General features: G+C 42.7%; 1 protein-coding gene across 5 annotated transcripts in view; it reads left to right on the forward strand.

The window, feature by feature from the left end:
• Positions 1-22,469, forward strand: part of RARB (retinoic acid receptor, beta) — a 156,927-nt gene that overhangs the window by 64,728 nt on the left and 69,730 nt on the right. For all 5 annotated transcript variants that reach the window (XM_005856593.2, XM_005856594.2, XM_005856595.2 and 2 more), the window contains one exon: positions 5,931-6,072. In XM_005856593.2, coding sequence (XP_005856655.1) covers positions 5,931-6,072 — 142 coding nt within the window. The remainder of the gene's footprint in view (positions 1-5,930; positions 6,073-22,469) is intronic.

The raw sequence follows: 22,469 nt of genomic DNA on the forward strand, positions 1-22,469 counted from the left end.
CACCCCCCGCAGCCCTCCCCTGCCTTCCCGCTGTAGTTTGACAGTCTGTTCGATGCTTCTTTGCCTTATCTATTATAAACTGTTGGGTATAACTTTTGACTCCTCCAAAACTTTACTTCTAATAGGCTACTGTTAACATAAACAATCCATTAACACATATGTTTTCATGTTATCTGTATTATATATACTGTATTCTTACAATAAGCTAGAGAAAAGAAAAAATTAAGAATATTGTAAGGGAGAGAAAATATGTATATAGCACTGTACATTATTTAAAAAAAAACTGTGTATAAGTGGACTCATGCAGTTCAAAGAGTCAACTGTACATCTTAATAGGCCTAAGAGAGTCCACCGCCTCCACTCCAGGTAGTTGGCATTGAAAGAATGAATCAGTACATGAATGAGTAAATAGAGGTCGAGATGGCTTTTGGAATCATAAAGCTGTCTACTCAGAAGATTCTATATTGTTCAGAGTCAGAAAAGTGTTCCATCCTATTTGGGAATCTTTATTTTAAAAACATAACGTCTATTGAAAATTATTCAGAAGGAAGCTTTGAAAGAAGAGGTTTTATCAAGAACCCTAGATACCGTTCATGGGCACTTGCTAAGTGTTGGGCATTATGCTAACACCTCACGTGTTCCCTAATTGGGTACATTCTGTAATCCCATGAGGTAGGCATTTTTATTATCTTCATTTTACAGATGAGAAAAACTGAGGCTTTAGTGTAACTCACTCAACATCACACAGGTAGTAAGTGACAGAGTCAGAGTTTAAGTACACATATGCCCAAACTAAAGCCTAATTCTTAATCACCAGGCCAGTATCTAAACTGATAAAAATTACCCTCTGTGGAAGAGGATGGAGAATGTGATGTGTAATAATACCTGAAAACTTGCCCTAACCAGTTTGGCTCAGTGGATAGAGCGTCGGCCTGCGGACTGAAAGGTCCCAGGTTCGATTCCGGTCAAGGGCATGTACCTTGGTTGCGGACACATCCCCAGTAGGGGGTGTGCAGGAGGCAGCTGATCGATGTTTCTCTCTGATCGATGTTTCTAACTATCCCTCTCCCTTCCTCTCTGTAAAAAATCAATAAAATATATTTTAAAAATAATAATAACCTGAAAACTAGAAAGTGAAACAGGCTCCATGAATGGGGGAAAAAATTACAAGCATTAGAGCAATTATTTGATAGTATTAACAGAGGGACGGTGGCCCGACTTAATATATCAGAATAAAAGGAAGTGACATAAGCCACTTTTAGTTTCTCTGTGGTCTCCATAGATTTGGGATTTGAGGCGACTTCATCAAGAAAATTGTGAATTTTAGATTTGGGGCTATTGGAGAATATTTAATTTTAAAAGAGACTATCTTTCCTTCTGATTTAGGATTGTTTATGCGCTGTAGAAAGACATGATTAACTAACAAGAGTTGTGATTAACCAACAGAAGTGACATACATCTTGAAGACCTGATAGAAGTTTTCTGAATTTACTCAGAAAAAGATGTTCTAGGAAAGTGAAAGAGTGAAATTGTGGTGTCAGCAACCCTAGACTTGGTGTCAGAAAACCAGACCTGAAAACTTACAGCCATGAGCTTATGGGCCAGTGGTTGAAGAGTTCCAGCTTTAGTCCAGCCAGGTGTATCTGCCTGAGGTTCCTCACGGGGGTGTTGTGAAGACGCAGTTCCCAGAGAAAGGTGAAAGTCATAGGAAAGCCCTCAGATGGGTGTCTCTTAAGCCCAAGGTTAGTCCCAAGAAATTGCCATTTTGCCCACACAGGTGGAGGGCCTCTTCTTCCTTAGTCTTCCAACGCCACCTCCTCCTCGGCCATTTTCTTTGTCCACAGAAACTCCCTCATTCTCAACTCTGAAGCCATCCCAACTCCTCACTCTCTGGTGTGATGACACATTAGAATCCCAGAAATTTATAGCTGGAAAGGATCTTAGAAATAAGCCACCCAGCCCCTCACTTAGGAGATGAGAGCTTAGCCCCTTAGGTTCTGTGACTGCCCAAAGCTGTGCAGTGGTAGCCAAGAGGCTGCAACCCACCACCTTGACTTCCCCTCCAGGGCACTTCCTCTTCTGCCTCCTCCTTCTCTGTCCCCTTGGGCTGCTCCTCGAATAGGCATCAAATCCTTCCTCCTTATATGCTTAGCTTTTCAGTCCTTTCTCCTCCAGATGTGTCCCTACCCAACTACTGGCTTCAAAAACTATCACACTTGCACGCAGGACTTCTAAAGCCCATTTTTACGTAGGACAAGTTTGCGGTTACAGTTTTGTTCCCCAAAGTAGGAGGCTCCCAGTTTTAAGTGGGAGGGATTCATGGCTTTAAATCACGTGGAATTACATAATGAGACACTTGTTCATTTTCTCTGAATTCCTCCAAGAGGAAGTGTCAGGTCAGTGCTGATCTGCCTCTAACACTTGCTCAGCTCCCTTTTCAGCAAAGAGTGAGGCAGCCGGGGCTCCAAGCCCTTAGCAGATCCAGTGTCCAGTGGGAGTGAAATAACATCTGATTATTGTTTGGCTTGACTTCCTTTTTATTTATGAGTGCCTTCTAATATTGACACTTGGGGACTGGTTTTGCAATTAAGCTAGAGTTTGAATGTTTCTATTTTACATAATGTTAAATATATAGAGTCAACCTGAAAAAATATTAAATTAAACTTAGGTGGCATGGAGCTATGCCCCCACCCCCACCGCCATGCACACGCATGTGTGCACACACATATACACATTAGGTCTTCAAAGCAGAGGTTGGAGAAGAAGCCAGTTTTGTGTAAAGGTTCATAGTATCTACGAGGGAGAAGGAGAATTTATATACTGGAAACCACTTTTTGGCCTCCGAGGGCATTTGTTTACCCGAACCATGTATAAAAATACCTCACAGCATATAGTTTCATCAGCACGTGCACACACATATGCACATTAGGTCTTCAAAGCAGAGGTCAGAGAAGAAGCCAGTTTTGTGTAACAGTTCATAGTATCTACGAGGGAGAAGGAAAATTTATATGCTGGAAACCACTTTTTGGCCTCCGAGGGCATTTCTGTTTACCTGAACCGTGTATAAAAATACCTCACAGCATATAGTTTCATCAGCAAGTATTCTAACTTGGTGGAAATGATTTACTGAAACGTAGACCTTCTCCTGAAATCCAGCCAAAAATCTGATTTGGAAAACTAAGAAGTCCTATTTAGTTTCTGCCGTCATTGTTCCTGGACCGCACTGACTGGATAATTAGTGACATATAAAGTTCTTTCATTCTGTCTTCGTCTGTCATCCTTTCATCCGAGCCTCATGAGGTTGTTTCTCTCTCCTCCATGGTCACTCCCTAAGAATGTGCTGAACTGAACATTTAGCCCTTTTGTGTGTTTTTAAAAAAATATATTTTTATTGATGTCATAGAGGGAGAGAGAGATAGAAACATCAATGATGAGAGAGAATCATGATCTGCTGCCTCCTACATGCCTTATACTGGGGATCGAGCCCACAACCCGGGCGTGTGTCCTGACCGGGAATTGAACCCATGACCTTCTGGTTCATAGGTCGATACTCAACCACTGAGCCACACTGGCTTAGCAGAACATTCACTTTTTAATAAATGGCGGTCAGCTTTGTCCACAGCTCACTTGCTTCACACATACGGAAAAGACTGGGTCTTCTCTTTTGTCAGTGGTTTTGGCAGGAGGGCAGTGAAGTTTTTGTAAAGTGAGTGTGTGCATCTGGCAGCCAAAAGTGTCCTGTAGATATTTTTTGCAGGAAAAGGTATGTTTGGAGATGACCACTCTGCACAGATTCCGTGAGGGTTTCAAAGTCTTTGCAACCTGTTATTTTAGATTCTGAGCATATTTGTAGCTCCAGGAGTATAAAAATAACCTGTGTTTTCTTGGAAAATGTATGTGTCTGGGATGACAGGAGCAGCAACTTTAAATAAGATTTCCAGCCATTTGCAGTTGAAGCTTGCCAGTAAAAATATGTTTATTTAGACATTAAAATCCTAGGGTGCCCATGTAAATATCCTAAACAATGTGTTACATGCGCGTTCTTCGCTAATGTGCTTTAACTTTGAATGTTTTTAGTTCCGGCTCCTGGAGTGTTAATGTACTACAGGCAAAGTTGAACTCAGATGGTGGGTCTTATTTGCTGTTCAACATGTTTAGACGGCATGTTTCTTACATTCAAGAGAATTGTTTCTGATGTAGGTAAAAGTCACATCACAATTGAGAGTGTAAAACTCCTGGCTTTTAATGCTCATAGCGACACAGAGGGTTTTGTTGGGCAATAGAAGAGAGAGAAGGCAGCAGGTGTACCCTTCACTCCCTGTTCATTCATCTGTGTGTTTAACAAGCATCACTAAATTATCTGTTGTCGGCAAAGCTGTGTGATAAAATGGGGAGGACACAGAAGGCCAGGCGCCTGTGCTCATGGAGCCAACAGCCTGCTTTATCCCATCAGTGTTTCACAAAAATCAGGATAAATCGCTTCTGTTGTCAAAATATACTTTCCCAAGAGTTAAAAAACAGTAATTAATCCAAATATTTAGTAAGCACACATTGAAGACTTATTTAACTCATTAATGAGGGAACCAAGAGGGTGACTTAGCTGGTTTAAAGGAGGTTATGAGAAAAATATCTGGGTAGGTGGATAGGTAGGAAAAATGGGTGGACGGATAGTAAGCACACATTGAAGACTTATTTAATTCATTAATGAGGGAACCAAGAGGGTAACTTAGCTGGTTTAAAGGAGGTTATAAGAAAAATATCTGGGTAGGTGGATAGGTAGGAAAAATGGGTGGACGGACGGACAGACGGATGGATGGATGGGTGGATGGATAGATGGATGGATTTATGGGTGAATGGGATAAAAGGAAAAAAATAATGCTCGATCAAGATAGCAAAGTTAGATATAAAACTCATTAATGTCCTACAAGGCAATAAAAGAGTAATTTGAGGGGTTATATTTCAACCAAGCAGAAATCCTTTGTACCTATCCTAGACAAATAGTGTTTGTAATTTCCCAGTCTTCTACAATCTTTACACAGTCTGGGTCCAATCAATAGTAAATAGTAAGTCAAACAAAGTTACATTTCTCAAGAGCGTTAGATGACTCTTAGGTAAGCGTGTCAGTTAGTGCTATAGTAAGCGCTACCCCACAGGACTTTCTGCAGTTAAGAAAATACTGTGTCTATGTGCTGTGCAGTGAGGTAGCCACTGGCCATATGTGGCTATTGAGCATCTGAAATGTAGCCAGTGAAAATGAGGAATGGAAATTCTAATTTTATTTCATTTTCACTAATTTTGTTGTCATTAGTCAATGTGATTACTTGCTGTTCTATTGGGAAGGACAGCTCGAATAGGCCATTAAATGGGCAGTCCTTTTCCTGTTTTTTTCTTTTTCTGGATAAGTTTTTTTTCCCTAAACATTTTGTAAATTAAATCATATTTTAAATATTCTAAGAGGAGTTAAGTGTGTAAAAGAACTCAGAGAACAGTTCTTTGAAAAGACCTAATTCTGTCACTAATCAAATAATTTCTTTGGTAAATGTGGTGGCTCTGACATTGGGTTTCTTGATAGTGGACTCATCTGAAATCATTGGCCGACGAGGGAACCACTTATGAAGTTAGCCTATTTGGAGAGAACCCAACTCTGCATTATGTTTTCCAAGTGAATCAGCTTGGTATTAATTTCCTTTAGCAAGATAATAACAGTCAGCTCTAGTTTTGATTAAAAGGGGCTCTCTGGTTTGCAAAAAAAAAAAAGGAGAACAGATTATTACTATTTCACAAGGACTTTAAGGCTTAACTAAGTTAATGTTTCTGCTGCCATCACTTCATTACTCAGAACCAGCCATCAATGCATCGATAAGGTTGGCTTTGATTTCTCGCGAAGCTCTGTAGTTTTACTTAGTTTTCTCTCGCTTGCTTGCTTGCAGGGGTTTTTCCGCAGAAGTATTCAGAAGAACATGATTTACACTTGTCACCGAGATAAGAACTGTGTTATTAATAAAGTCACCAGGAATCGATGCCAGTACTGTCGACTCCAGAAGTGCTTTGAAGTGGGAATGTCCAAAGAATGTAAGTGGAGTCTCAAAATTTTTTCCCTGTTTGCCTTATCTATAAATATGAGCTGCCCCACTTCCAAAATCCAGTCGTGGGGGACGTCAGCATGTGGAATTCAGATGTGACACTAATGATATATTGCCAAGGGCAGGTGTAAACAGAGATGGCAGGAAAATAGAATAACTGTGGGGATTTTTCAGATAAAACTTGAGTGGCAGTTGGTGAAAAGATAGGAGTTGGGTGTCGTGGATGGCAGATTTGTATTCCAGAGCAGTTACTCATGTGTGTTTCAGAGCCACGAGTATCTTGGACGTACCACATAGCCATTCGGAGACTTCATTGTCCCATCTTGACAATGGAATACAGTTTTGCTTGTATTGGTGGGAATAAAGTGAGGCAAGAGGCATGCATATTGACAGTAGTGATAATTTGCCCTAATTTTTTAGAGGGAAAAAAGCATAAAACTTTTGTTGTGGAAGAAAGGGAGACATTTGGCACATTGGCATTTTTCCAAACTTGATTTAGAAAAAAAATGATTTTTTTTTCCTCCCAGCCACCCCCTCTTCCAAACAATTATATACTTTATTAATGCAAAAAAGAGAACATTTTAGTAGATTAAAAATTAGTGGTCCATAAGCATCAGATAACAGGGTTTGTAATAGATGTGTACTTTGATATAAGCAGAATACAAAATATCTTTATTCTCTCTTTGGTGCTTTCAAATGTAGGGAATAAGAAATTGACAGGCAAGTGGTTTGGTTGAGGCAGGCCTAAGGAAGATGTTGGGGTGTGTGCTGGTGAAGCACTTAATGGAATGGCTGTTGTTTTGTTCATCCCATCACTTGGGGATTTGGCGAAGGCAGAACTGTGAATGGGGCACTGGGCTAGGTGCCGTGAGGGGACTCTGGAGATGCCTGAGACATGACAACTGCCCCCTAAGAGCATGAGAGAAAAAGCCAGGCATCTTAGCCACAATCCCACAGTGGGGTTTGAAGACTTACATTACAGGCTCTTGGATTTGGAACATGGAAATGCAGCCGTGGAGGAGGAGGCTGACTGGGGAGGGAAAGTCCCATAACCAGGCAGCAGGACTCTGACAGGCTCTCTGCTGGGAGCCACTACTTGGGGATGTTTCTTGGTATCCAGCCCAGCATCCTAACTGTACTTAGGGTTTCTTTAATTCACTTTCCTACATCTTGCATTTCTACACTTCAGGGAAAACTTCAGGGTTGGGACTAACTCGGTTGACTCAAGCCTATTAACACTTTCTGTGTCCCACCCAGCCAGTCACTGGTTCATGGTGGAACATGTAACCTAGTCCCATCCAATGAGAATGAATTCAAGATTCATGCTCATGATCCATACAAGAAATAAATGATGAACTCGATTTCATCAAAATTAAAAAGTCCACTCTCCAGAGTCCACTGTGAAATTCATGAAAAGAAGAGCCACAGACTAGGAGAAAATCTTTACCAATATCTGATAAAGGACTTGAAAGGAGCACATACAAAAACTCAATAATAAGACAGCAAATAGCTCAATTACAAAAAATAGCCAGACCCCTTAAAAAGTGCCAAGATCATGTAAGACTGAGGAACTGTCCCAAACTAAAAGATACGTGACAGCTAAATACAATGCATAACCCAGATTGGATCAGGGATCAGAGGTAAAATAGCTCTAAAGGACATTTTTATGCCAATTAGTGAAATTTGAATATGGACTATAAATTAGAATATAGCATTGTATCAATTTTATGTTTCCGGACTTTGATCATTGGACTGTGGTTATATAAGAGAATGTTCTTATCTTGAACTCTCCATGGTTCAAGGAGTGTGTGTGTGTGTGTGTGTGTGTGTGTGTAGCAAGAGAGAAAATGTGACAAAATATTTAGAATTGTGAATCTGGAAGAAGGACATACAGGAATTCTTTGTACTTTTCTTGCAACTTTTCGGCAAATCTGAAATTTTACCAAAATAAAATTACAAAAACAAAAATACTCGTGCTTAGACTATTGAGGCAGAAGAAGGGCCATCCTTTCCAATGCTCATGAATAAGGAAACAAGTAGCCACAGGTAGCTGTCCTCCACCCGCTAGGGAAGTCCACTGTGGGACAAAGCAGGCACTATGGATGGAAGAGTAGAAAGATAGACAGAACTCACGCCCTGAGTGGCATCATTGAATTGCTAAACCAACCAACCCTGAAACCTCTGCCTCCAGATCATGTTGTTGTATAGTAGCCATTAAGGCAATTGAGGTTGGAGACTTGTTTATACTTCGGGTCCTGATGAACAAGAATGGACTAGGTCATCAGACAGGAAAGCTTCCTGCATGTATCATCCGGTTTGGGACAGTCTTCTTCCTCTGGACAGTTCTAACTCTAGAGGATGGGTTAGTTGACCACATTGAGGCAGGTCCTTTGGCTCCCTCCAAACTTTAGAGCTATTGCATTACTTAAAATCAGTGAATGTGAAGATATGAAACTAATATTCACTTAGCTCAGGTCCCACATCCTATCATTGAAGAGAGAGTATGCTATTATCTGAAATAGCCAGATTATTTATAGGTGCGAGTGGGGCTCACAGGGTGATCACCCAATGCTCCGAGTTGGGTCTGACATTCTGTAGACACGGATGTCGCACTGTAGGTCTGTGGGAGAATTTCAGTGCAGGCTGAAATTATAAATGAGTAAGCCAGATGTGGACTCAAGGAAAATCAGTACTTTTGCATTTATTTTGCGTGGGCTGGAGACCCATTTCCTGCTTACATTACTTAAAACCCATATCCTGCTGCTCTGTAAAAGCGGGCAACTTGGTTAGCAATTAAAAAAAAACAATGTTTACACCCACAGGAAAACTCTAGTTTCAACCCTCAAGGAACGTATCACCTTAATTAGATTTAAAAATATAGAAATGGGAAGAAAATGGGGTCATTATGCCCAAGTACACAAACATAAATATGTTTTCTGTAGAAGGAAATTGAAGGGAAAGAAACAAACACTTGGAATGTAGGGACGGAGGCTCTAATAGAATATTTTTTTAAGTTGAAACTGAAGGAAGCAGGAAAATATGAGAATCGGTAACCATTTATACCACAATCTACGTAACTGAAAGGAACCCAAGAATAATAGAGACTCGTGGAATGTTAGAACTGAAAAGGGATCTCAGAGATTGATTTTCACTCACCTCTCTCATTTGACATACAAGTACACTAGGACCCAGAAAGATGAAACGGCAATCCCCAACTGGCTAAAGACAGACCAAGATTGCTGTTCACGCCTGCCACCTCTCCTTGCCAAGCTTTCTTTGCAATACCAAGATTAGCAAGATTTGCATTGGCCCTAACCGGTTTGGTTCAGTGGATAGTAGAGCGTTGGCCTGTGGACTGAAGGGTCCCAGGTTCGATTCCGGTCAAGGGCATGTACCTTGGTTGCAGGCACATCCCCAGTAGGGGGTGTGCAGGAGGCAGCTGATGGATGTTTCTAACTCTCTATCCCTCTCCCTTCCTCTCTATAAAAAATCAATAAAATATATTTTTTAAAAAGATTTGCATTCAATTCTAGCCACAGGTCAGGTCACTTTGTTAATACGTGTCAGAACTCTTTGGATGCAAGTAACAGAAAACCCAGCTCAAACTGGCATAAGCTAAAAAAACAAAGATTTGCATCCAATTCTAGCCACAGGTCAGGTCACTTTGTTAATATGTGTCAGAACTCTTTGGATGCAAGTACAGAAAACCCAGCTCAAACTGGCATAAGCTAAAAAAAATAAAAAATAAATCCGCACATGTAACTGAACAGTTCAGAGTAACACAGCTGGATCCAAGGGCTCTTGTTCCTTTCAGAGCATGGTTCCTCTTCATCTGTCACAGCTGGTTTTTGCTATGTTGGTTTCATTTCCGGGAAGATTTTCCCCAGGGCCAATAAAGATAGCAGCTACCAACAGCTCCAGGCCTATAGTGTGCCCGGCAGCTAGAGAGAGACTCCACCTGTGCCCAGGGACCAGTTGTGATTGGCCTAACTTAGGTCACGTGCCCCTCCAGGAGCACATTGCTTGGCGGGGAGGGCAGACTATTGTGATTGATTAGGCCTGGATCATGTGCCAGTCCCTGGGAGACAGGATTGAGTTTGACCTCACCCAAACCACATGGGCCAGGAGTGCGGGAGGAAGTGTTCCTCAGTGGGAAATCAGAGAGACAGGAAGCAAACCAGGCTGGTCACACAGTGCTGTTCCCAGTATATACTTATTCTTTATGCTGGTGGCAGTGGGAGAGGAAAAGAAGGGAAGGGAAGGGAAGGGAAGGGAAGGGAAGGGAAGGGGAGAGGAAGGTGAAGGGAAGGGAAAAGACAGGACTTGCTTCTGCTGGGCATTAAGGGAAGGGAAGGGAAGGGAAGGGAAGGGAAGGGAAGGGAAGGGAAGATGCTGAAAGAAAGAAACCTAAGAATCATATTATAGTAATAGCTAACATTATAGTAATAGCTAACACATTTCCTGCGTGCCAGGCACTGGCTTAACCTCTTTAAATACTTTATCCTATTTGATCCTCACAACAACCTATGAGATAGGTTAGTTAAAATCCTTCTCTTCCTTCTTCCTCCTTTTCTTGGCAGATGAGGAGGCTGAGGCACAGAGAGGTTAATTAACTTACTCAAGGTAACACAGTAAGGGGATTTGGACCAAGGTAGTAATATACACTGCATGCTATAAAAATCCACTTTTAAAATTCTGAGTTGTCTTTGCAACGCCACTTTATTCAAGGGGTTAATAGAACAGTAATCACACTCCTTGCTCTATCTTAGAGATATATCCTCTGGAGAATTATGTGTAAATTTAACTTTTATAGATCAAATTTGGTTTTAAATATATAGGGGGATTTTATTAGTAAAAGAAATCCTTTCATGTGGCCAAGAATAGCATGAATATTTTTGAATTCTTCTGTGAATGCTGGTTGGTATACCTTATATTTTCCAAGGGGTTTATAAGGCTAGCGGAGCCTTTTTTCCAGAGGAACAACTATTTGTCAGAGCATGGAATGTGAAAGCGGTAACAGCAAGTGAAAAAAAAATCGATTTTCAGCAGCATTCTAAAAGTGGTACAAAAATTTATGAAGAACTTGGGAAGGAGGCAAAGGAAGCAGAATGACTCAACGGTGAGTGATGAGCTTCTGCTGGCGGGGTGGGAGGCTTACACCGATGTCAGCACAGGCAAGTCTGAGGCTCAGCCCTAAAATAAAGACAAGAAATAAAAAAGAAACAATAGACGAAGGACAGAATTTGGGATTGTGAAGGAGATGACTGGACAAGCTTATGATGCAGATAAACAGCTCATTGCCCATGATGGGGAAGGGGAAGGTTTAGGACAATGCCGCTTAAAGACGATGAGGAATGCAGTGGGAGTGTCCAACAGAGGCATTTGAGTCAGTTACAGAAATGCTAATGCACCTTTAAGCCAGGGATCAGCAAGTGTTTTTTAAAAGGGCCTCGTAGAAAATACGTTTGGCTTTGTGGGCCCTACGATCTCTCTCAGTCACTCAACTCTGATGTAGCACAAAAGCAGACACAAGAAATATATAACAAAGTGGTGTGGTTGTATTCCAATAAAACTTTATTTAAAAAAGCAGGTGAAGGCCTAGGTTTAGCCCGGAAGCTATAGTTTGCCTACTTTTGCACCGAATGGCCAGGTATGCCACTTATGCCTGCTCTGTGACCTCATCTCCAGCTCCCACTCTCATCCACTCATCTCCTACCAATAGGCACCCCAGTTCCCCCAACCCCCCTGGACCATGCTGACTCACAGGCCTCATACTTTTAGTGTGGCTCCCCTACTCCCGCCCCATGCGGTTTGGGTGAGGTCAAGCTCAGTGCTGTCTCCCAGGGATGGGCACATGATCCAGGCTTATATTTTTGCAGAAGCTATTGCCTGGCATTGGGCTTTCACCTCCTCCTCCTTCAGCTGAGCCCCAAAAGCCTGCTGAAATGTCACTTCCTCTTTGAAGCCTCCATTGGACCCCACACTCTAGGCAGAGTTATTCATTCTTCCCCATGTCCCTGTAGTGCAATGAACACACCTCCATGAACTGCAAACTTTATTACAATGTGATTCTTCACACACCAGGGAGGCTCCCTGGCTTGATGATAAACCCCTAAAAGGCAAGCCTCAAGTCCTCCTCATGCTGTAGTCCCAGTTAGCACGATGCTTGGCTCAGTGAGGTGAGATTGGTCAGGTGGTTAAATGTGGCCGTTTGAAACGACAACCAAATCCAGCATCTCCCTGGCTTTACTTTCTGAAAAGTTGTCAGACACAGAACAATTCTGGGTGTGTATCTGTTCAGCCCTCAGCCATTGCTTCTTTGATCCGGGTCCAGAACAAGTAATTCAACTTCTTTGGGTTTGTGTTTTCTACCAGGAGAAGAGGAACATCAGGTTTGACTAAAAGCCCAGGCATAATGTGAGAATCGATGCTTTTAATCCTGTTTAGACAACAGTGTTTCTACACTCTGCCTCCTCTTGCCAGTTCCCTCCCCTGGAAGACATTAGATCCTCCAGTGTGTTTGCTATTGAAAACGGTTGCATGGAGCAGGCTTCTTGTATAACTGTGCGTGGCAAAAACCCAGTTAAGGTGGACAGGTGCCCAGCTGGAGTGGCTCAGTGATTGAGTGTTGACCTATGAACCAGGAGGTCACAGTTCGATTCCCGGTCAGGGCACATATCCTGGATGTGGGCTCGATCCCCAGTGTGGGGCACACAGAAGGCAGCCGATCCATGATTCTCTACCATCATTGATGTTTCTGTCTCTCTCCCTCTTGCCTTCCTCCTGAAATCAATGGGGTGTGTGTGTGTGTGTGTGTGTGTGTGTGTGTGTGTCTTTTTACAGATGGACAGTTGACAATGGACAAATGGTGGGGTTTGGGGCTCACACACTTTTGTTAAACGTTGACTATCAAGTTGTTCATTGACAAAAGGAGAGGATCCAGGGATAGGCTAGACTTTGGGGTCAGGAGGCCAACAGAACAAATGGAAGATAAGAATTAGGCCAGACTCAAGACCTGTGTGCTATGATGAAGGGAAAGTAGTGGACCCTGCCTGCTTTCAGCGTGTGACCAGTTCCCATGGTCCTCTGCCCTTCAGATGGGGTGCCCTCCCACCCCATGTCTATAACAGAGATACTAGGCAAGGTATTATGGCATTTGATTTCTTTTCTTCCTGAAAACCACTGGCCATTCATTCACAAAGGAAGCTCTTCAGATGCTCTCTGAACTTACATGTGTGAGGCGTACCTTTGAGAGGTGGGCAAAGCCTGCCTTTGATTTTGTGTGAGAATGCTGTGTAGCGTTTATTTCCCAGCATTTTTCGCTATGACAGTTCCATAAGTGTATTTGTAGAATAGAGCAATTGAATAATCTCTGAATTTAAGAGTCCCTAAGCACTCATTGACACCTTCTCATTTGGGGCATATTGAGCTTAAAAACCGCTTTTTATAAAGTCTCTAAATTCCGATTTATACTTTAGACGGGAATGTCCCCACGGGTCGATTGGATGGAATGAATGCGCACAGTACGGACGCTGAGATGCTTCCACGGGAGGTTTCTGTTGTTCTGTGCTTCTCACTTCCCCTTTAGTGTCAAACTTACATTAAAACAAACCTTTTGGATTAAAGGCACTTAACCTCAGTTAAAATCACTTCTGTTGGGTGCACAAATTATATTGATGTGCGCATTGGTTCTCCGGCTGGATTTTACTGGCTTAATAATGAGGAAATTCATATTGTAGGTTGCCCTGTGTACTTGGGAAATTACATAAAAATCATCATCAGGCCACTTAATGTCTTTCTAATTTTAGTTTATTTCTTCATTTGTTCCCTAGCTACATCCCAGCCTGTGACTGCGTTTCCAAGATTCACTGTGATCATTGCCTTCTGCTCACCAGAGGCAGCTTTAGCCCCTCCCTCCCCCCCGAACCTTCTCCTTTCCCCAAAGGGCCCCCCCAAAAGTCAATGAAAGGCTGGAAACTTTATATTTTTATTTTTAAAAAATGTCATCGGAGCTTGAAACTAAAAATCTGCTGCCCCTTTCCACTGGCCAAATGTTAATGTTTTCCTGCATCTGCCCAGGAGATTAGAAAAAACACACATTCCCTTGGGGTACCGACAGCCCGGTGATGTCACTGCCACTGTGGGACTTGAAGCCCATTAACACCCAGACTGCAAAGGAAGTATTAAAATTCCTTCAGCTTTACTAACACATTTCTCCCTGCCGCCTGTGTCCCTGAAACAGGATGCTCAGCACATTCTCACCTTAGAAAAAAGAGAAGTTTCCATGACACAATGGGACAGAGCAGAGGGGGGAAACCGAGGGCTTTGGGGTTAGCCCGAGCTGGGTTCAAATCCAACCCTACTCTCTAGCTGTCTCACCTCAGGCAAGATGCGTCATTTTGCTTCAGGTGGAACAACCTAACCTACAACATGAGGCTTATCGTGGAAATCTTGCGGGATTGTGTTGTGCGTCGGATTTCATGAGGATAATGCATTTAGCACCGTACTTGGCACACAGTAGGTGCTAAATAAATGATAGGTGTTCTCTCGGGTTCTTCCTCCAGTGGGGACACAGGCTCTGTCCTCTGCTCTCGTTGCTGCTGCTACAGCTACGTTTTCGTTGTTGTTGGTCTTGGGGGTTTTTTGTTGTTTATTTTTAATGTCAGCCTCAGTCCCCTTTTAGGAGAAAAGTGACGTGTGGGGGCTCTGTTTGTCCTGAATGGTTGATAACGCCACAGGGTAGGTGTACAGCCCCGATATTAAGTCACAGCATTAAAAATAAAGCTTGAAGGCATCCTTTCCAAAATAAATAGTCACCTTCCTCGCCTCCTGGAAACTGGGAGCCAGTGGGGTCTCCCAGGCAGTGCCAAACCCTCACCGAATCGCCAAGAAGGCAGAGTCTCCCTCCCTCCCAGCATCCTCCTTTGTCACCCATTTCGGGGGGAAGGCTGGGGATGACATTGGCGATAATAGGATAGTTGATGGTCACAAAGTGTTTTACCAACAGCACCGTCTGCCAAGACTTCAGGTCATCCGATGTGGCAGGTAGGACAGGCACAGTGTTATGATCCTCAGTGTCCTGAGATTCAGGCCAAGAGACCTGCCTGAAGTCGCACGGCTGGCTTAAGCCTATGGGTCCTGCCTCACTCCAGTCCCCGGTATTGACAAATAGAGTTCTTGTGTGCTGTTAGTGCTAAAAACTTTTCAGTATCTTTGCCCATCTTTGCTCCCAAATCACATATTCTATCGTTTACATACATGATTCGATTTGATATATGGACTAGTTTAAGGCAGTACTTCCCCAAGTGCAAACTCGGCATACAGTGATATGGAACATAATTTTAGGGAGTATTGAATTTCAGCACGGACTGATATCAAATCATGGAGTGATAAAGCCATTCCCTTTTCAGTACTCAGTCTTTTTATTACCAGTGAGAAAATCTCAGTTGATGCCAGAGCAGCCTTAATGAATAGCTCTTGAATCTTTGCTAATCCCCCTTTTCTACAGAGAGAGAACAGGCAACCATACCTAGTCAACACTAAATTGTATTTACTTCCGAGATGCGCACGCTGTTTCCTCAGGGGCCAGGCAGTATGTATTCTAGGCTTTGCAAGCCATTCGGTGTTTGTTGCAACTAGTTGATTCTATCTGCTATTGCCTCATGAAAGCTTCATGAATGAATAAGGCTTTGTTCCAATAAAACTTTATTTACAAAAACAGGCAATCGACCAGAAAACCCTTGTTAGTTTTTACCCTCCTCTTTATGGAGAGTAATGCAATTTTTTATAGTAGTAATATAAAAATCCTTTAAAATTTATTTAAGAAAAAAAATCAGGTTAGACAGAAACCATAAGAGCATCGTGGCCTGTGAGTCTGTGAAAATGGTGAAGGTAGTACTGGAAGAATGGAAGTTTAAAAAAATCTGTTTTTATATGTTAGTTGGTCATGTGTTCTTGTATCTTAACAGGAAGAGGGCAGAATCAGGGGCAGGGGTGTCTCAGCCCCCTCAGAGCTCTTGGTAGTGCCTCAGTTGTGGTCGGGATCCCACTGACCCGCCCCTCAGCCCTTCCCCCATCCTGAGCTGTATATGACTGGAGAATGGGCAGCTGGGTCTTGCTTCTCTTGGCTCCTCAGGGGTTAATTCTGTCCTGGTACGGGGAATGGTCGATGAATGGGTGGAACTGTCAGTATGGGATTTGGGCATTTAGCGAACTGATGGGGGTAATATGAGGAACCAGGGGCCCTTCAGTTGCACTGTTTACTCCCCTTCTGAAGACTGTCGAGGTAATGCTGTGGCTTAAAGCGCAGACTTGAGGGGCATCTTGGATTTGAATCCAGCCCACCCCTTAGCTCTGTGTGATCTTGGGCAGGTTATTGAGCATCTCTGTGCCTCTGGTTCCTTCTCTAATAATAGGGTCTACCTCAGCCGGCTATTGGGAGGAATAAATGAATGAATTAATGATAGGAACTAAAGACATTTCTTAGCTAAGTGTTAGCTCTTGTTACTCTTCTGCTCTGATAATGACCCCTTCTGGTCTCCTAGGAATGACTGATTTGATTATCGATATGGCCTTAGTGACTACAGTGCAGCTAATGCTCCTTCTGGCCTCATGGTCCATTTACTCAAAACAAGAGGTACTGTCAGATTTGACATTTGTCCTTGGGGGTCTCAGATGCAACACCCACAAAGCAAGGTATCAGCTGTGAGCCAGATGATCCTGTATGGGGGATGCATAGCCCTTCATCCCTCACAGAATCGGCTCCAAGCATATCAGCGTGGGCAGAGCCCTGCACAGCTGGCTCAGCCTGCCCCAGCCTACCCAGGACCCTGTCAGCTCCCCACAATGCCCTACAGACCAGCCACCAACTAGCACTCAGCATGCCCGTTGCATTGTGTGGCCTCAGGATGTGCATGCTGTTCTCTCTACCTGTGATGCACATCCCCATCTCACTCCTTAACACACAAACACACTTCTCTAACAACAGGGAGCAGGTGTGAATGACTCTCACCTCTCTACAGTGTGACATGGTGGTGGCACCTCTGTTGCCACTAACTGTTGGGTGACTTTGAAAGTCAAAGTTGTTTTTGAGTCCAGGAGGTAGGGAGGTATGTAAGTAGGGGTGTGTGGGGTGTGTGTGTGTGTGTGTGTGTGTGTGAGAGAGAGAGAGAGAGAGAGAGAGAGAGAGAGAGAGAGAGAGAGAATGAACACATACAAGTGTTCTCTGCACTGGTTGTGAGCATCTTAAGGGCAAGTGCAGTCTCAGTCTATTCCTATTTAGTTCCTCAACTGTAAGTCCAATACCTTGTACTTAATAGAAATTTCTGGAATAGGTTGGAAACAGAATATTTGAGGAATATAAAATCTAAATCAGGCACTTCCATTTGATCTTTCCAAGAGTTAGAGACTTGAATGATGTCCCATTGGTATAATGAGTCTGTTTTTGTCTTTTCCACCTTGCCTCCTTCCTCATTGGCACCATATGAATACTAGCATTTTACCCCTTTGATGACATGAAGCCTTGACCTTGTTTGTTCCATGGTGGACGTGACCAGAGGGAGTTTGCCAATAGGTCCTAATAGAGAAGATCTGCTTTCTCTCAAAACTGTGCACACCTACCACCATAGTTCATCAAATCCGGAATTTGTTAGGCGCACTATCATTTTGTGTACCACTAACAAGCAAACAGCAGCAATTAAACTGAGACACCCTGAAGATTGTAAGACAGGTGGCAATTTCAGAGCAGGAGAGAGGGAGAAACCAAATATCAGCCGTGTTAAGAAAAGGAAGCATCTCGCATTCTAGGCTGGAGATATCCTATGTTTTCATCTTGAGCTGTTTTTTTCATTCTGCTTGAAATAGACATTGATAAAACCTCAGTGCCCAAAGACAGTCCCCAGCACAGAGAGTTGGCTGAATAAATATGCAAGTGCTTCTAGAAGAGCTAGTAGAGAGCCCTTTGTTTGGAAACAAATGTCCCCGTGAAAATAGCAACCCGAAATTCTCCCGCCGTTCCCTGTGTTCCGGGGCAATGAACATGGCCCTTTAAGTACCTTCTCCCAGTGACAGCAATTCTCTGGAGGGTGGCTACCTAAATTGCTCAATAAATCCATGCATGGAGTGCGGTCAGGAATTTGCTCTTCTCCGAGTGGTGTTGAGCACTTAAACCCATCTCCTCTCCCTCTGCCCTCACAAAACAGTAACTCTCACAGTTATTTCTCTCATCCTTCCCCCTTGAAAACTAGGCAACAAAGATTTGCTCAATGATCCGATGAGCTTGATTAATGGAGACAGGCGTCATTTTAGGACTGGGACCAAGTAGAGTGAACACCCTGCTTCCCCAAGAGAAGGAATGTTGTTGTCCCAAAGACACACTTAATTGTTCCAACATTTCATTGCACCAACAGAAACTATCCCTGTGATTTTTTTTTTCCTGATTGCTTTGTTTTCCAAATGACTTTAGGACAGAAATGCTATTTTGATGTTGGCGGATGCAAACCCAACCCCCCAATTTGTTTTAGCTTCTGGGGGCACATTTGATAAAATCACTGGGTCAGGCCTATAAAGAGTATTTTGATTCAGCAACATTGTTTAAATATTAAAATAGAACTAAGGGATTTCACTGGGGTTTCCAAATGGACCCGCTTAGAAGCCAGTCATGACAGGCCCTTCCAAAGGGAAAGACAGCAGTTGCTTCTAGTAAACTCTGTCGACTCGGGGTTTAACGCGGACAGGAAGAGGTTCGGTGCAAAATGTAATGAGTGGAGGACTCCCACTTTGCGTGCCGAAAGTGTCCAGACAAAATGCTTGAGTAATTGTAAACGGAAGGGAAACTTGGCTGGGGTGCTCTTGGACTTTGAGCTCTCAGAAATGTAAAAATTTTCAGGCTCAGCCCTGGCTGGTGTGGTCAGGTTGAGCATTGGCCCATGCACCAAAAGGTTGGTGGTTCGATTCCCAGTCAGAACACAGGCCCAGACTGTGGGATGGATCCCCAGTAGGGGGTGTGCAGGAGGCAGCCAGTCGATGTTTCTCTCTCTCACGGATGTTTCTCTCTCTCCCTCTCCCTTCCTCTCTCTCTAAAGATCAACAAAAACATACATTTCTATATATATAAAAGTCTAATATGTAAAGTGTCCCCTCAGGAGTTCAACTGGGAGACCGGGAATTCAATCACTTGCTATGATGTCCGCTGACCACTAGGGGGTAGTGTGGAATGAAGGAAGGCCCCAGCCAGCAGCCGGAAAGCCCCGATTGGCCCTGATTGCCAGCCAGGCCTAGGGACTCTACCTTAGCACAAATTTCATGCACCAGGCCTCTAGTATACACACACACACACACACACACACACACACACACACACACACACACACACATAAATGCAGGCTCATAAAGTATCCCCCCGCAAAATGGATGCAGCCCAGTGATCTATTTCAGGAAGGAAGACATCAGGACTTCTCCTGCTGGGTCCCTGGGCTGTGCAGTCCCTGGGAGATGGCTTCTCCCACATTCCCCAGAGTGATGACCGTTTCCAGCTCTGAGAATGCAAAGCCCTGTTTCCCCAAAGAGTGCCTTGTGCCTGGCTCTGTGTACCTGAGTAGTAATCACGTCCATCAAATTGAAGTGCAGTGCTGACAGTGAAAGCACTGGCAATACCAAGTGATGGCAGGATGTGAAGCAACTAGAACTCATACATGGATGGTGGAAGTATAAATGGGGCCAGTTTGGAAGACTGTGCAGCAATACCTCCTAAAGCTAAATGTATCCATGTGACTCAGTAATTCCCTCCTGAGGACATCCTCAAGAGGAGTGAGTGCATCGGCTCACCCAAAGACAGACAAGAATGTTCACAGCAGCTCTATTCCTCCTAACTGCCCAAAGCTGGAAGCAACCCATATGTCATCAACAATAAAATGTGTAAATCATTGTGACAAATTCAAATAACAGAATGTGCATAGCAATTAATAAAAGGAACTAATTGCTGGTAAATGTGTCAGCATGGATGAATCTTAGACATAATGTTGAATAAAAGAACACAGAATAAAACAGGGCCTTCTATATATTTCAGAAGGAAAAAATAGATTGGAATTTGAAAGTAGTGTTCATAGGTGACCATTCCCTGCTGTGCATAGAGAAATCGAGTTACCACAGATGAGAAGTATACATCCTCTCTTTGGAAGAATTCTCCCCTTTAACTCATTAGCATTTATTCAGGAGGTGTTTTTGACTTTTCTGCCTTTGGCCTTTTCATCTGATCTAGACCTTTATGACAGGCAGCTCTGAATTCATGAGAAGCACCAGTGATGGGATGTTATCCCTGATTCACTCTGAGTTCTGTGATCATGGTTATGTAATACCTGTAATTGCGTCAACCTACCTAGCGAGCTTTTCCCTTCGGTGCCATGCCCTGCAAATTAATAGCCCATGGATCCATTTACAGCCTGTTGTGTTTTGGAAAACGATTTCAGCCATCAAATAATAAACAGCTTTAAAAAAAGAGAACATAAGAATTGTTATTTTGAAATGATGAATGATCAGTAGTGTCAGTAAATTCCTCTCAGATATGTAATGTAGTCAAAATATGATTTATGAACCTGTGTAGAATCTAGTTTAATAATTAGTTGACTATTCCTTTTTACCATAAATTTTAAAACATAACAAGATGTGTTTTCATGTTGATTCATTCATGAAAGCCAATGGGACTTTAAACTAGTAAGTGATCAAACGGAGACTGATTTAGAGAAGTTAACAAGAAAGCTTGGTAGAATAGACAACTTTTTTTTTCTAAATCCTCACCTAAGGATATGTTTATTGATTTTCTTTAAGAGGGAGAAAGGGAGAGGGAGAAAGAGAGAGAGAGAGAGAGAGAGAGACATCAATCAGTTGCCCCTTGTACTCGCCCCCACTGGGGATCAGAACTGCAACCTAGGCATGTGCCCTGACTGGGAATCGAATGGCAACCTTTTCAGTGCATGGGGCGATGCTGCAACCAACTGAGCCGCCTGGCCCAGACCATCCTACATCTTTTTACAGCCATCAGAGGAATTTCTCTGTGAGACTGTTAACATTTGAAAAAAAGGTCTGAATTTACAGAAAGCTCATCTTAATTTTTAAAAAATAAAACAACCAAAGGGTTTTTTTAAGTGTTAGCCTAATTGACTTAAGGGAACATAGGAAATTGAACCTTGGTGTCTGACCTGAGCACCGAGCGTGTACTTGCCAGACAAGGGCTTCTGTTTGGTTCTGGGGCCCCTGGGAGAGCAATGTCCAAGGCAGAATTCTGTGTCCACAAGATGAAAACAGCCTCATTGTTCAGGAGGATCACAGATTTTTCCAGATGTCGGGGATGAATGTCTCCCAGGGGCCCTTATAAAGTGAGAACTGGGAGATGTTATTTAGGATGTCCTTGACATTTTTGGATGCTCTTCTTTAGGCCACTCCTCCAGGTAGTTAAATCTCATCTGTTTTCCAAATTGGAGTAAAAAGGGCATAGAAAACCATGGTGATCATTATGACCCTAGACCCCAAAAGAAATAACTATGGACATGACATTGAAGAGACGAACAATAAAGGTTGTCATATCAAACAAGGGTTGGCTCACCTCCTCATTCCATTTCAGATTTTGTTAGTTAACACCTTGCTCCTTCAAATATTATCTTCCATTTCTGTTTGATTTCTTTTTAAGGCAAAAATCAACTATTTTACAACATTTATCTTTTTATTAAGGTATAATTTACATCTCTTAATGGTACAGATCTTAAATGCACTATTTTATAAGTTTTGATAAATGCCTGCATCCTTCTAACCACCTTTCAAGTCAAGATGTTAGAAAGAGACTATGGAAACCTGCTGGGGTTGGAATATTCTAGATCTTGATTTGGTGGGTTGCAGTTGTCCTGATGTCCATCACCAGAGATTAGTTTTGCTGATGAACTTCACATTCATGGAATCCTACAGTCTGTACTATCTTGTACTTGGTGTCTTTCATTCATCATTAGGTTTGTAGCATTTTTCCATATTGGTGCATGTGTTGGTTGGTTGTTTGCTTCTTATTTTGCTTACTGCTATTCCATTTATGGATATGCAAATCTCACCTGAATGGATGTTGGGGTTGTTTCCTGTTTGGGGCCATTATGAATAAAACTGCCATGAATATCCTTGTACATGCTTTGTGTGGGACATAGACATTTATTTAGTTATATACTCAAGAGTGGAATTGCAGGGTTATAAGGACACATGTGTTTAATTTTATTTTTTTTAAATGGCCAGTTTTCCAAAGGGGACATAGACACTTATTTCTCTTGGGTATATACTCCAAATTGGAATTACTGGGCCATAAGGATACATGTGCTTAATTTTATAAAAAATGGCCAGTTTTCCAAAGTGGAT

The sequence above is a fragment of the Myotis brandtii genome, unplaced genomic scaffold, assembly GCF_000412655.1.
Source record: "Myotis brandtii unplaced genomic scaffold, ASM41265v1 scaffold1036, whole genome shotgun sequence".
In the NCBI taxonomy this organism is placed as follows: domain Eukaryota; kingdom Metazoa; phylum Chordata; class Mammalia; order Chiroptera; family Vespertilionidae; genus Myotis; species Myotis brandtii.